The 15,700-nt window shown below is 42.9% G+C and overlaps 1 protein-coding gene and 1 long non-coding RNA gene across 3 annotated transcripts; one reads left to right on the plus strand and one right to left on the minus strand.

The window, feature by feature from the left end:
- Window positions 1-249: 249 nt before the first annotated feature.
- LAMTOR5 (late endosomal/lysosomal adaptor, MAPK and MTOR activator 5) lies at window positions 250-6,981 on the minus strand. 2 transcript variants are annotated; one of them, XR_004058668.1, is made up of 5 exons: window positions 6,644-6,961; window positions 5,358-5,419; window positions 2,953-3,070; window positions 1,660-1,811; window positions 252-585 (listed from the first exon to the last, which is right to left on the minus strand). XR_004058668.1 is itself a non-coding variant. In XM_010386265.2 (4 exons), exons 1-4 carry the CDS (start codon window positions 6,910-6,912, stop codon window positions 525-527), a joined length of 510 nt encoding a protein of 169 aa, XP_010384567.1. In that variant the 5' UTR covers window positions 6,913-6,981; the 3' UTR covers window positions 250-524. The 2 variants fall into 2 exon arrangements, 1 of the variants encoding a protein (XP_010384567.1); XM_010386265.2 differs by lacking the exon at window positions 1,660-1,811 and having other exon boundaries at window positions 250-585; window positions 6,644-6,981.
- On the plus strand, window positions 6,869-14,950 carry LOC104680337. Its single transcript, XR_750445.1, has 3 exons — window positions 6,869-7,002; window positions 10,891-11,011; window positions 14,684-14,950. It is a non-coding gene; the product is annotated as an uncharacterized LOC104680337 (long non-coding RNA).
- The last annotated feature ends 750 nt before the right edge of the window (window positions 14,951-15,700 follow it).

Below are 15,700 nucleotides of genomic sequence, written 5' to 3' on the forward strand. Positions count from 1 at the left end.
CAAAAAAATATGAAACATAGAAAACTAGTGTTAATGTTTAAGTCAGTAGGCTATTGAGGGTTTAAAAGTTGTATGTAGATTTCTGACTGCACAGGGGTGGGATCCATGGATGTACCTGTGAGAATGTAGGTATTTCAGGAAGCTTCTTAAACAAAAGCAAGTAATTTAGAACAAAGACCTTTCAAAACAATTACAATTTGATAACTGAACAAAAGAACATTTGGTTAAGTTTAAAGAATCTAGAAAAGATCCATTTTCCTCCAAACAGATTTATTGAATATAGCAAAATTCTATATACAAAGTGACCTGGAGCTGCTGCTTCAAAACATGATCCTTTCTTACTAATATCTTGATAGTCGGTCCATAGAGCATTAGAAAGCAATTGACTCTTAAATAAATAGAAAAGTGCCCAATGCACATTAAATGAATGGCCTAACTACTGGAACTTTAGTAGTTCTATAAGGTAATTAACATAGGTAGGACTGAGTTCCTGTGACAGGCTGCTGAAGAACAGATATGAGGTGTCAAGAGGCCATTTTGTGCACTGCCACTGTGATGCCATCATGTTTCTGGATCATAATGTTCCTGAAATGCAAGGAAGAAAATATTCAGTAAGATGTTATCAGTGGTACTTCACTGTAAGATTAAAGATGTTGTTTGGTTTAGGACACAATGTATAAAATAATGTAATTGTTTCTCTATGTATAAAACCAATAAACATTAACAAAACATTTGGGAAATACATAAACGTATAGCATATAAACACGAAATGAATTCTTAATCCTACTACACACAGACAACCACTGTTAACATTTCCCTGGTTCTTTGTTTTGGTTTTTTTAGGCACTGTCTTGCTGTGTTGCCCACGCTGGCCTCAAACTCCTGGACTAAGCAATCCTCCTGCTTCAGCCACCTCAGTAGCTGGAACTACAAAAAAAAGGCTTTCCTGGTCCTTGTTTTCTTTGCATGTATATGATACAGTCATGTGCTGCATAACAATGCTTCAGTCAACAGTGTACCCTACATATGATGGTAGTCCCATAAGATTATAATGGAACTGAAAAATTCCTATTGCCTAGTGACCTTTTAACTGTCCCAACGTCACACAGCACAACACACTACTCACATGTTTGTGGCAATGCTGGTATAAACAAATTGTGAAATTGTGCTGCCAGTCATAAAAAGTATAGCACATACAATTATGTACAGTACATAACACTTGATAATAAATGACTATGCTATGGTTTATGTATTTACTATACTTTTTTTTTTTTTTTTTTGAGATGGAGTCTTGCTCTGTTGCCCAGGTTGGAGTGCACTGGCGTGATCTCTGCTTCCCGAGTTCAAGCAATTCTCCTGCCTCAGCCTCCCAAGTAGCTAGGCTTACAGGTGCCCGCCACCATGCCTGGCTAACTTTCGTATTTTTAGTAGAGACAGGGTTTCACCATGTTGGTTAGGCTGGTCTCGAACTCCTGACCTCAAGTGATCTGCCCGCCTTGGCCTCCCAAAGTGCTGGGATTACAGGTGTGAGCCACTGTGGCCGGCATACTTTTTATAATTATTTTAGAGTATACTACTCCTACTTATTAAGAAAAGGTTAACTATAAAACAGCCTCAGACAGGTCCTTTAGGAGGTATTCCAGAAGGTATCTTCATTACAGGAGACAGGAGATGACAACTCCATGCATGTTACTGCCCTGGATGACCTTCCAGTGGGAGAAGATGTGAAGGTAGAAGATAGTGATATTGATGATCCTGACCCTGTGCAGGTCTAGGCTAATGTGTGTTTCTTCTTTGTTTTTAACAAAAGTCTAAAAAGTGAAAAAAAAAAAAAAAAATTAAAAGAATTTTTGTGCAGTTGTACAATTGTTTTAAGTGTTATTATAAAGGTCAAAAAGTTTCATTGGCTCACTCAGAGCAACTTCCAGTCTTGTAAGCTCCGTTCATGGTTAAGTGCCCCATTCAGATATACTTTTAAAAAAATTTCTCTATATCGTATTTTTACTGTATCTTCTCTATGTTTAGATACACAAATACCACTGTTATAACTGCCTACATTATTTAGGCTACAAATCTTTGTAGTCTAAGAGCAATACAGCCTAGGTGTGTAATAGGGTATACCACCTAGGTTTGTTTAAGTACACTCTATGATGTTCATACAACAAAACTGCCTGACACATTTCTCAGAATGTATCCCCATTGTTAAGCATTGCATGACTGTATGTTTCTTCTTTTTACAAAGCTGTGATAGTAGCAGTTGTATATGTTTTTTCACATATTATTCTGAGGACCATCACTTGGAATATCTTTAGTAATTTTATTAGAAGTAATTTTTGGCTGGGTGCAGTGACTCATTCCTGTAATCCCAGCACTTTGGGAGGCTGAGGTGGGCAAATCACTGGAGCCCAGGAGTTTGAGACCAGCCTGGGAAACATGGTGAAACCTCCTCTCTACAAAAAATAGAAAAATTAGCTGGGTGTGGTAGTGCACACCTGTAGTGTCAGCTCTAACTCGGGAGGCTGAGTTGGGTGAATCGCTTGAGCGATTGAGAAGGGTTGAGGTCACAGTGACCCATGATCACACCACTGTACTCCAGCCTGGTGCCAGGGCAACACCTTGCCTCAAAAAAAAAAAAAAACAAAAGAAAGAAAAAAAGAAAAAAAAAGTAGTTTTTATTCTTGGATTAGTTTTCCTTTGTGCTATTTATTACTTGCTTTTGGTTGATAAACTGATAGTTTGTGCCAATTCTTATTCTTCATTTAAATAGCATTGTGTCTTGAGAGCACATTAGCTTTAGGGATCAACTTGTCTGTTCCTGTGGTCCAAAAGATTAAGAACTTTTCCCAAAGTAGTTTGAATGAGGAATCACTGATGAACACAGGGCCGGCCCCCACCAATTTTACCAGGAATTTTTCTGAACAAAAAGGAAAGGATCTGTTGAAATCTACTCACCCATTATCTGATTCTAGACACACCACAGGAATATCAGTGGGGTCAGAGGTTAGCTTAGCTGCTTGCTGGGCTAGAACAGATATCACTCCAGCATGCTCATCTGACAGGGTCCCACGGCCTGGAAAACAGAGATGATATATGTCACCTGATTGCTCATAGAGTATTTCTGCTAGAATAAGCTAGCTGGTTGTTTTAAAATGTCAACAGAATTGTCTTTTTATTAATGTTTGTATAAGTCTGTATATATTATAGTAACTAAATCTTGGGTACAAAAGTACCTATAAATTCTAGGTACAAAAATTAATTACTAAGTATACTTCACAATATATTTCTGTATACAAAGGCAACACAAACTTAACTGTACCTGAAACCAAATCAGGTAACAGACATGCCACTATGGCAGAGCATATGGATGTACCATTACTATACAAAACATTTTGACCAGATCCGATGCCGACATTTGGGCCTTGAAGGTTTCTTGAAGGAACTCATTTAGTTTTAGATTTCCATACCTGAATTTCAGTCTTTCCATTAGTGAGCCTGGCAAATGCTTCCAAAAATTTACCCTTTTCTCCCAAATGACTGATGTGCATGTTAAACATAACTGAGTTACACAGATTACCTCTTTCAGTTACTCTTCCAGCAAAAATTCAGAGCTTTAAACATTCCTGACTTAGGAGCAACAAGTCTTGGATTTACTAGTTCTGTCACTAATTAACGGCTTTAGTTATTTACCTTTCCAAACTTATTTCCTCATCTGTAATTGCTACCATTTATTAAGTATTATGTCTCAGTTCTATGTAAGCATTTTATACATATTATATAACCTTAAAATATTGTGATTAGGCCAGGTGTGGTGGCTCATTCTTGTAATCCCAGCACTCTGGGAGGCTGAGGTGGGTGGATCACCTGAGATAAAGAGTTCGAGACCAACCTGGCCAACATGGTGAAACCCTTTCTCTACTAAAAATACAAAAATTAGCTGGGCGTGGTGGCAGATGCCTATAATCCCAGCTACTCAGGAGGCTGAGGCAGGAGAATTGCTTGAACCTGGGAAGCAGAGGTTGCAGTGAGCCAAGATTGTGCCACCACACTCTAGCCTGGGCGACAGAGCAAGACTTTGTCTCAAAAAAAAAAAAAAAAAAAAAAAAAATTGTGATTAAGAGGCCTCAGGGCCAGACAAAAATCCTAGCTTAACTACTTACCAGCTGTATGACCTCAGGCAAGTTATTTAACCTCTGTGCCTCAGTTTCTTTTTTTTTATTTTTATTTTTTGAGATGGAGTCTTGCTCTTGTCATCCAGGCTAGAGAGCAATGGTACAACCTTGGCTCACTGCAACCTCTGCCTCCCACGTTCAAGTGATTCTCTGCCTCAGCCTCCCGAGTAGCTGGGATTACTGGCACCTGCTACCATACCTGGCTAATTTTTTTTGCATTTTTAGTACAGATGTGGTTTCACCATGTTGGCCAGGCTAGTCTCGAACTCCTGACCTCAGGTGATCCACCAGCCTCTGCTTCCCAAAGTGCTGGGATTACAGGTGTGAGCCACCACACCCAGCCTCTTTTTTTAAATTTTAAAAACATATATATATATATATTTAAATAGAGATGGGGGGGTCTGTGTTGCACAGGCTGGTCTTGAACTCCTGGGCTCAAGTTATGTGTCTGCCTTGGCCTCCCAAAGTACTGGGATTACAAGTGTGAGCCACTGCACCTGGCCCCTCAATTTCTTTTTCTACCCCACTGGGTTGTTATGAGGAATAAGAGTATATGTAAAGCACTTACAATGGTGCTTGGCACATAAGAGCTCAATAAATATAATCCTATGATTATTACCATTATTAAATAACAACCCAGTGAAGAGAATGAAGCCCTAAATGGTAGTTTTTTGGTCCATGTTCACACTACTAGCAAATGAAAGAGCAAGGGGTTGAGACCAGGTATGTCCAACAATGAAACCCCATTTTACTGCCTATTCACTTCTTGTTTAGTGTAGTTGAGCTTAAAAATAGTACATCACCCACCTTGCAGGGTTGTTGTGAAAATTAAAGATAATGTATTTAGAACCTAGCAGTCTCAGCATATGGAATACACTCAATAAATGGTTAACAGCCGTCGTTATCTGAAGTCCTTTCTAGACTCAATTTAAAATGATTCAAATATTATTTTTAGTAGAGACAACTATTTATTGCTATAGGACTGCAAGGAACATCTTCCTTCATAAATACCAACTGAAAAGTTTCAATTTTCTGATACTGTTATTTGGAGATAATCTCTTCTCTCAAATGCAGAAAGAACTGGCAAGGTAACAGGAAATAAAAGCTAGAAAATAATAGCACGCTAGGCTCCAAGTCAACATCAGATGCTGTGCAATTCACCAAATGGTTGGTATGAGAGATACTTACAACCCAGATTAAGTCCTTGTGAATCTGTGCACAGGACTCCAACAATGGAGGGATTCTTCATTCTAATTCCAGGAACGCAAGAGAGTTGAAGTACATAATGGGAAAAAAAGGATTTAAATAAATATCAACATACAGGTGTTCTATGTACCAGGCATTCTTTAAGTGCTTTAAATCAATGTTTCTCAATCTTTTTTCATTGTCACACCCTAAGAAAAAAATTAAGTTCTAGGGCCGGGTGCGGTGGCTCACGCCTCTAATCCCAGCACTTTGGGAGGCCGAGGTGGATGGATCACCTGAGGTCGTAGTTCAAGACCAGCCTGACCAACATGGAGAAACCCCCGTCTCTACCAAAAATACAAAATTAGCTGGGCTTGGTGGCGCATGACCGTAATCTCAGCTACTCGGGAGGCTGAGGCAGGATAATCGCTTGAACCCCCGGAGGCGGAGGTTGCGGTGAGCCGAGATCACGCCATTGCGCTCCAGCCTGAGAAACAAGAGCGAAACTCCGTCTCAAAAAAAAAAAAAAAAAAGAAAAGAAAAGAAAAGAAGAAAAGAGTTCTAATTAATTTAAATAAACTAGTTTCTCTCTGATGAGAGAAAAAAATGTGTACTGCTGAGTTCTGCAGGGCCACAAACACTGCGTGAAAAACATCTAGGATGCTTTCACTCTTGTTAAAAAATGCATGTTTTAGTACTAACTCATTCAAAGCAGCTGTTGAAAAACTCTTAAGTTACCTCCTGGAGGGTAAGTGGAAGCTGAGGGGCATCGGTGGTAGGCAGGTGTCTCTCTGTACCCTTTATACTTTTCCAGTTTTGAATTTTACATAGATACTGCTCGTTCGAAAAATTTAAAGGATGATTTTTATCTACTTAAGCACCAAGTAACTGATAGGTTACACACAAGGAGAAACGTGTTTGTTTACACCGCAGGGCTCGACTCTGCACAACCGGCACAATCTTCCCAAAAGTCAACCCGTTTCCTAAAACTCGTGCGGAACAACCCTAACCGTAAAGACGATTTCAACAACGAGATTGGCAGTTTTGGCATGTGGCCTGGGCCCAGGAGACTCGCTCAAGAGGGAATGTGCGCTGCTCGGCAGGATTTTAATTCCGGGTCACCTGCCCCGCCCTGCGACCCTTGGGTAGGGCTTAGTCCCCTCATCCCGTGTCCCAGGGGTCGCGAGACTCTCCGAGACGCCCTGGCCGGCACTCGCAGCTCGCGCCTTTCGTCCCGCTCAAGTTCCTCCGCCGCGACCTCAGCACAGGCCGAAGCGCGCACTACTCACGTGTCTTCCAAGTGCTGCTCCAAGGTCGCCTCCATCCCATCCACCGACCGCCCTGACCCAGAACCCAGCGGCACGGCACGTCCTTCTCCAGCACAGTCCTCAGTCACTTGACGCGAGCGGGGCGTGGACCCTAACGGCGCCTCCAAAGGGACAAAATTGATCACGGTGCAACGTCCGCGTTCTTTACTGGAAATCATCGCTGCGCTTCCGCCGCACAGAGCCCGGCGAAGGCTTGGGCTGCTGGCGCGGTGACCTGCTCTTGGCTCCATGGTGGAACCGGCCCGGAGGGATTATTCCCCTCTAGGGAGAGAGGTCTGCAGCCGGGCCTCAGTGTCTCAGTTCGTGGCCTGGCATTTTGTGTGTTTTTTAACCTTTGGACCCTACTTCAACCTACTCCGAGACCTAGGGGACAGATCTTAAAGTTTTACAATAACCCAGGGGTCAGACAGGGTCTGATCTAGCCTGTGGGGCAAGTACGGGGAAGACACGGGACCTCTGGGAGGGGCTCAGGAGGCTCGTAGGGGGAAAGACGCACACAGGGACTAAAGGACCAGATGGAGCAAGGTTCAACTCCCGCACTGAGTGTCGGCAAAGTGTCGGGATTTTAACGAAGACATTGGTGCTTATTATGGTGAGGGGACTCAGGACAGTTTAGGGGAAGAGAGTGGCATTTGGGTCCTAACTTGTAAGGAAGACTGGGTAGGACTATTTAAAAATAACTTTAAAAAATTAATTATAAAGCTGGTAAAAATAAAGGAAAACACCTATGGCCCCACTGTCCACAGATGACTTTTAACCCCTTGGAGAATATCCTTTCAGATAGTTGTCTTTGCAAATGTGTACTTTTAATGTTTTTTCGTTTGCCTTTAAAAAGTTTTTTTTGGGTGCACAGGGTCTTGTGCTGTCACCCAGGCTGTAGTGCAGTAGAACAATTATAGCTCATTACAACCTTGACGTCCTGGGTTCAAGCCAACCTCCCCTCTCAGCCTTTCAACTGGCTAGGACCACAGCCTCGAGCCATCATGCCTGGCTAATTTTTACATTTTTTGTAGAGATGGGGGTCTCGCTGTGTTGTCCGGGCTGGTCTTAAACTCCTTGCCTCAATAGTCCTCCCACTCTAGTCTCCCAAAATGTGATTGCAGGCCCAGCATGTTTTGTTTCTTTTTTTCTTTTGTAAGCAAAATTGACATACATACTGGAGGTACAATTCTGTAGCTGGCCTTCTTTACAGAGTTTAGAATAAATGTCTTTCCATGTCAAGTTTTCACTTACATCCTTTGTAATTGTTGAAAAATATTCCATTTTATAGCTGTATCTTAATTGTGGATTAAGGTTGGAGTGCAGTGGCACTATCATGGCTTAGTCCAGCCTCAGCCTCCTAGGTTCAAGTGAGCTTCCCACCTCAGCCTCCCAAGAAGCTAGGACTACAGGGACGTACCACCACACCTAGCTAATTAAAAAAACAATTTGTAGAGATGGGGTCTCAGTGTGTAGTCCAGTCTCAAGTGACCCTCCCTCCTTGGCCTCCCAAAGTGCTGAGATTGCAGGCCAGCCACTATACTTGGACTTTTTTTTTTTTTTTTTTTGCTTTTGTTTGTTTTTTGTTTTAGCTATTACAGTGCTGGTTGAATATCCTCATAGCTAAATATTTGTGCAGTTTTAAAATTTCCTTATAAGTTACTAGAAATTGAATGACTGGGTTAAAGGACATGGTCATTTTTTAAGACTTTTGATACATACTTACAAATTGCCTCCCGAAAAAGTGGTGCTAATTTACATTCAAATTGGTAAGCTTCACCCCCTCCATGGATCATTCCTTGTGCTAAGTTTCTTCCGACTCTCTCACCTCCAGCTTTTTACTCACAGCCTACCTTCCAGTCTGGTTCCCAGCTCCCAGATCGGAAGATACCAGACTCTGGTATTGAACCAGAGTCCAATACCCGGCACTGGCATTCAGAGTCCCTTTTTATTCCTCAGCTGTCATAGTGAAACTTGCAGCTTCCTTAAAATTCCAGTCTGTTCTCTGTCGCCCAGGCTGGAGTGCAGTGGCGCCATCTCAGCTCACTGCAACCTCTGCCTCCTGGTTCAAGCGATTCTTCTGCCTCAGCCTCCTGAGTAGCTGGGATTACAGGCATCTGCCACCACGCCCAGCTAATTTTTGTACTTTTAGTAGAGATGGGGTTTCACCGTGTTGGCCAGGCTGGTCTCAAACTCCTGACCTCAAGTGATCCGCCCACCTTGGCCTCCCAAAATGCTGGGATTATAGGCGTGAGCCATTGCGCCCAGCCAAAATTCCAGTTTGAATGTTATAATTCAGGGGTCTTGGACTCCTGCTGTAGAGAAATTATTCATGTTGTTAGGGGTAACACAGTATGGGCCATATTAGTTTTAGAAAAAGCAGTTTAAAACTTAGCATTAGAAAATGTAAGTACTGCCTGGTGCAGTGGCACGTGCCTGTAATCCCAGCTACTCAGGAGGCTGAGGCAGGAGGATCCCTTGAGCCCAGGAGTTCAAGTCCAGCCTGGGCAATATAGTCTGGTAGCCACATTAAAAAAAGTAAAACAGGGCAGGGCGCAGTGGCTCACGCCTGTAATCCTAGCACTTTAGGAGGCTGAGGTGTGTGGATCACTTGAGGTCAGGAGTTTGAGACCAGTCTGGCCAACATGTCGAAACCCCATCTCTACTAAAAATACAAAAATTAACTGGGCGTGGTGGTGCGTACCTGTAGTCCCAGCTACTCAGGAGGCTGAGGCAGGAGGATTGCTTGAACCCAGGAGATGGAGGTTGCAGTGAGCCGAGATTGAGCCACAGCACTCCAGGCTGTGCAACAGTGTGAGACTCTGTCTCAAAACAAAGTAAAACAGATGAAAATAATTTTAATAACATTTTAATTATTCAAACAATATATTCAAAATGTTATTTCAATTTGTGATTGATAAAATACTAATATTTTACATTTTTTCTCCTGTACTGTCTTCAAAATCCAGGGTATATTTTTCAGTTAGCAGCACATTTCAATTCAGACCAGCCATATTTCAAGTGCTCAGTAGCCACCCGTGGCTAGTGGTCACAGTATTGGCTAGTATAGCCCCAGGGTATCTCAAATTATCTCAAAGTTAGACCAGTGATTAAAGGATTCTCTGGGCCAGGTATGGTGGTTTTCAGGCCAGGTATGGTGGTTTTATGCCTGTAATCCCAGCACTTTGGGAGGCCTAGGTGGGTGGATAGCTTGAAGCCAGGAGTTTGAGACCAGCCTAGCCAATGTGGGGAGACCCTGTCTCTACAAAAACACAAAAATTAGCTGGGCAGGGTGATGTGCACCTGTGGTCTCAAGTACTTTGTGTGACGTGGGATGATCACTCGAGCCCGGGAGGTCGAGGCTGCAGTGAGCTGAGATTGCACAACTGCACTCCAGCCTGGGTAACAGAATGAGACCCGTCTCAAAAAAAAAAAAAAAAAAAAAAAAGGATTCTCAGAAAGGCTAGTGATTACTTTTTAAGGTATAAGGAAGGCCTTTTAAGGGAAATCAAGTAGGAAGAGGATGATAGCTGGCTCACGTGTCCTTGCCACATGGGAGGTGAGAGAGCAGGCTACTCCTTACCACCCACTCTTTCTCTGCCCTGCTGCTCTCTTGCCCCTGCTGCTCTCTTGCCCCTGTGCAGGGAGGCAGTGGGAGAGGAATAGCATATATAAATTGGGCAAGTGCTAGGGGCTGGAGTGATGGTTGGAGAAAGTATCTGACCCTTAATTGTTTTCTGCTTTCTTTAGCTTGTGGGGTATTTAACAATTCTTTGTTCTTAGTTTTGAGGGCCAGCAACCATTTCTGGGATGACAGAAAAAGTTCCATGACATCCATATTAGAGCATTTGTTTCATTGTATTGTAACTTTTTTATGTTTACTTTTGAAAAAGTTCATTCTTTTCTCTTTTTACTTCTTTTTTTTTTCTTTTTGAGGCAGGGTCTTACTCTATCATTCAGGCTGTAGTGCAGTGGCACAATCTTGGCTCACTGCAACCTCTGCCTCCTGAGCTCGTGATTCAGCCTCCCGAGTAGCTGGGACTACAGGTGTACACCACCATGCTTGGCTATTTTTTTTTGTATTTTTTGTAGAGATGGGTTTTGCCACGTTGCCAGGCTGGTCTTGAACTCCTGGGCTTAAGCAGTCTGCTCTCCTTGGCCTCACAAAATGCTGGGATTACGGACATGAGCTACAGCACCCAGCCCTTATGTTTACTTTTCATAGACAGGAAGAGTGTCTTCGTCTCTGCATTGCTAGTGCAATAGAGCGTGATAAAAATTCAATAAAGATTGATCGAAGAGTCTTGATGTCTTTTGGGAAAGGAGCTCTATGGTTACTTTTACTCTAAGGTAAAGAAATTTAGGTCCTGAACTTTAACCACCTTCTCCTCTTCTTTCTCCCCTCTTTCATAAGTGAGCTCTTGGAAAATTAAAATGCCAGGAGGGTCCAGCAGAGAATACCCAAACCCACATGTCCTGATGGGAAGTGGGGGATAAGTAGAGAGGGAAACAGAGACCCTGCCTGCCATCTCACTGCTGCTGGCCCAGGGGACCCTAACTCCTCTTCTTGACCCGTCAGAAGCAGAATCCTCTTGAGGATCTGTTTAAGAAGCACAGCTCTGGTAGAAAGGCTAGCTTTCCTCTGGGTACAGAGGGCTCTGCTACCCCAGGGCTGTCCACACTGGGCTGTGAATCACTCTCATAATGCTCAGGGTCACGGGCTTTCAGTGGAATGAGTCCTCTTGTGCCACCAGGGGGCACCAAGGCCACAGAAAACCCTACTCGGAAGGTTCTGGGGTGAGGGAAAGGAATCCACGGGTCTGTGGAGCTGGCAGAGCATGGGTAAGGATAGCATTATGCTAGGTGGCCTTGAAGTCAGATGTAAATTGGGATCCTGGCTTGGCCCCTGACTATCCATGGGAACTTTGAGCCTCACAGGGCTCATTTGTGATGAGGTTGCGGGGAGGATTGTATGAGATACTTTATGTAAGAGGGGCTGGTGCATTGTGGAAGTCAATAAATAAGTTTTGTTAAATCTGAGTAAGAAGACCTGTTTGTTTCCTTAAGTTGCTTATAATCTAGGTGAGGACACATCTGAGAGAATAACTAATAGTTCAGTGAAGGTAAGAGCCAAATGATGGGCACAGACCTCAAGTGGTCTAGCATTTATAGGAGAGGGGGATTGTGAAACAGGACTTAAAAGAAATTAAAAATGTGTAAGCAAAAACTCAGTTGTATGTAAAAAAAAAAAAAAAATCCCCCTGAGAAAGAGAAAGAGGTGGAATCCTTTAAAAATTAACTGCCTGTTTTTCTGTGGCTAGTGAGCCTTATCTCTCCCTTTCCCAGGCATTGTGAAGACCCTGTTTCCCTAGCTGTGCAGCTGCAAGGTCACTAGACAGATAAACTCCAGTCATAAAACATGTTTTTCCTTGAAAAGTAAGAAATAATGTAATGCATGTCTCAAATGAATGACTGTTTCTTGCTTCTGTAATATGCTTTCCCCTGCACAGATCTCCCCCTGCCCTATGACATGCTTAAAAGGTAACCTGACTCTTTGTTTGGGGCTCAGTCCATTGGATGTTAATCTGACTGGCTTGGTGCGCCTAAATAATAAATAATATATATCCTCCTCAACCCCTCAGTCTCTCCGATTCCTAAATTATCCTGCTGCAATTGCAGGGCTAGATTTACAGACCTGCTTTATAAAGCTATGTTAAATTAGATCAGTATATTTTATTCTTTTTATTAGATTTTTCTATAGCATAAAAATGATAAAATACAGCAAGAAAAAAAGTCATTTGAAATTCTAGTCCTAACCCTAATATGAATGTGAAGGAGCTGGGCTAGAATGGAATAAGGTATAATTTGCATAAGGTGGAAATGAGGACAGGCCCGTCACAAGGATCATGAGAGTCTTGCTGGCAAAAGCATCTTACTGCATTCATGCTGCAGCACAGGACCCTGATGCAGAACAGGTTGGGGACACAGCCCTGCCTTCTAATAGTGGACACCATCTGAGAGCTGAGGTGTAGATTCAAAGCCTGACTCCTAATAGCGATTGGTAGTAATATCATCAGCAGTTCATGTACATGGGGTGACAATGGCGTGCCAGGCAATTCAGAGGGCCTCTTGGTCCTCACATCATTTTTGAAGTAGCTAACATCACTATCCCCCTTTTACAGCTAAAAAACAAAACAAAACCCTGAGGCTCAGAAGATAAATATTTGCTGAAGATCACCGTGCTTGTAAGTGGTGGAGCCTGACCATTAACCTCCCCACGACACTGCTTCAATTTCTATCACTTCATCAACCACACAACCCGAGAACTGTGAGGGGATTTAGCAGGCCCAGTCCAGATCTCTTATCCTACAGAGAAGAAATCTGAGGCTCAGAGAGGGGAAGGGGCTAATTTGGACCTTTAACTTCTGATTCTTAAATTTCTTTCTGGTGTTCCAGCTATACTGTACTACAAGAGGCCGTCTTAGAGCTTTAGTTAAACCAGCTTCAGAGAGACTCATTTTTATGGGTTGAATTATGTCTCCCTAAAATTCATGTGTCAAAGTTCTAAGCCCCAGTACCTCCGAATGTGACCATATTTGGAGATAGGACTTTTGCAGAGTAATCAGGTGAAAATGAGGTAGTTAGGGTGGGCCTTAGTCCAGTATGGCTGGTACCCTCATGAAAAGGGGAAATGTGGACACAGACGTACATAAAGGGAAGACAGTGTGAGGAGACATAAAGAACAAATAGTCATCTATAGCCAAGGCCTGGAACAGATCCTTCCCTAACAGCCCTCAGAAGGAAGCAACCTCGCTGACACCTTGATTTTGGACTGCTACCCTCCAGCACTGTGAGACAATAAATTCATGTTGGTTAGGACACCCAGTTTGTTATGGCAGCCCTAGGAAACCTTTGTGGATGTATGTGCTCATATACCCATAAAGTCTAAAAGTCAAAAGTATCACAGACTTTTGGCAGCCCTTCAATAATAGAAGTACTGGTTGGGAGGGTCACCCTCCCCAAGGCAAAAGGATAGAGCAAATGATCTTTCCAGCTTGCTCCCAACCTTGAACTTTGGCCAAGATATATTTCTTTCACTGGACATTGGCCAACAGTGGTGTCATGACTTATTTGACCGTGACCTTGAGTCTGTTTTATATCTCTGAGCTTGACCTACAGAAGAAGCTCAATAAATGTGGGTAGAGGGGATGAGTGGGAAAATCACCTCCCAGCCATTCCAGTTCAAGCCTTTCCAAGCAGAAGAGGCCCACCCTAATGACCTCATTTTCACTTGATTACTCGATGTCAGAGTCATAGGTGGGGCAGGAAGTAGGGTATGTAAGGCCTGTCAGTGGATAGAAGTTGAAGCTGGACACTGTCTCCTAAAGTTTAGAGCTGAGCCCGAATTCTGGAAAACACAAGCAAAATACATTTTAGATGACTCAGGATGGGCTAAAGAAGTTCCAGTACAGGAAACTATTTTCCTGCTGCTTTATTAATTCTGCTACAGAAGATAAATGAGATGCAGACTTTCATATCCAAGTCTTCATTAGATGCCCAGTTAATGCAGCCATGACAAATGGGAATGAAGCCCTTATGAATAAAAAAAAGATCAACCCAGTATAAAAAATCATAGACCAGAGAAATGAAAATTTAGAGGAGCTGATAAAATACCCTATCCTTAATTAGACTGTCAGCATATACGTCAAATTAGCCTTAATGCCAAGATTTATTGGCCTTGGAATTGGGTAAATTAAATAAGTGCTTACAAATGAATGGAAAAGAAATTACCTGTATTAAAACGTATTTGTGATGCAGGACTGTGCACCGAGGCTTTTAGTCAAACTCAGGCTTGCAGCTTCTTTTGCTCTGCATCCATTTCCACCCCGTGTTCCCCAGTGGGTTTCAGAGACCCTCTTTGTGGGGTAACAATATGTACCATTGTCAGCTATCTCTGCTGTTGTCCTGGAAAAATCCTTCTTGGACAGTAAAATATTTTTGTCTTTATTTCACCATCTCCAGATTAGAAGGGTGTTACTGATTCTTACCTCAGAGAAGAGAATGTCATGGAGACAAAATGACCTGCTTAGAGTTCTGCCTGCCCCAGCATGGAGAGCAGAGCACAAAGATTTCTTCTGGACTCCCACAATCTCCCTTGGAATCCAAGAACTTGTCTACCATCCCAACACTTTAGTACCCTCTTGTAAGCCCCTGGACAAATCCTCTGATGCCTTGATACCTCAGTTTTTCCCCACTATAAATGGGAAGATAAATTCACCATAAACTGTACTTACCTTGCAGCGTCATTATGAGAATTTCATGAGACAATGCGATATAAAGCTCCTAGCACAGTTCCCGGCACCATTGTAAGCACTGAACAAATGAAAGCTGTTGTAATTAGGATCTCAAGAAATGACAGCTGAGGCAAATTTGGATTAGAAGGCATTCAACATTCTCAGGTGCAAGCAACAGAAGCTGACTCTGGTTTAAATAATAGGAAAGGAAGTGAATTAAAAGATATTGGGTAGCTTGTGGAATTGGGAGGACTGTAGAGTCTAAGTTTCTAGTGACAAAGCTTCAAATCATACATGAGGAAAATGCCCCAGCCGCTCCTGTTCCTGGTGTGACTACACACACATAATTGCCAGCAGTACCAAGGCCCCTCTGCAGGAGGAACGTAACCCTGCAATCACTGCTTCCCCTGAAGTCAGATACCTCTGCTGCTGCCCTTCCCAGTAGTCATGGAGCCTGGATCACATACCTGGCTTTAGTTGTAAAGGAGGCTGGAGAGAAAATGCTCTGCTCTCTGTAACGATCTTGAAAGTGGCCCGCACATAGCAAAGCTATTCAAAAGCGGGTGAGCAGCATGAAAGCATCCAGAGGGATTCTTGCTTTGCACGAGGGAGAACTCTTGCTCCCAGCGTTTGAGAACCCGCAGGGGCATTTTCCTCATGCGTGATTTGAAGCTTTGTCTCTAGAAGCTTAGACTTAGAGTAGGACACCTCTGAGTGTGAATGTCCTACCTGAGTTCTCTCTCAT

The sequence above is a fragment of the Rhinopithecus roxellana genome, chromosome 8, assembly GCF_007565055.1.
Source record: "Rhinopithecus roxellana isolate Shanxi Qingling chromosome 8, ASM756505v1, whole genome shotgun sequence".
In the NCBI taxonomy this organism is placed as follows: Eukaryota; Metazoa; Chordata; class Mammalia; order Primates; family Cercopithecidae; genus Rhinopithecus; species Rhinopithecus roxellana.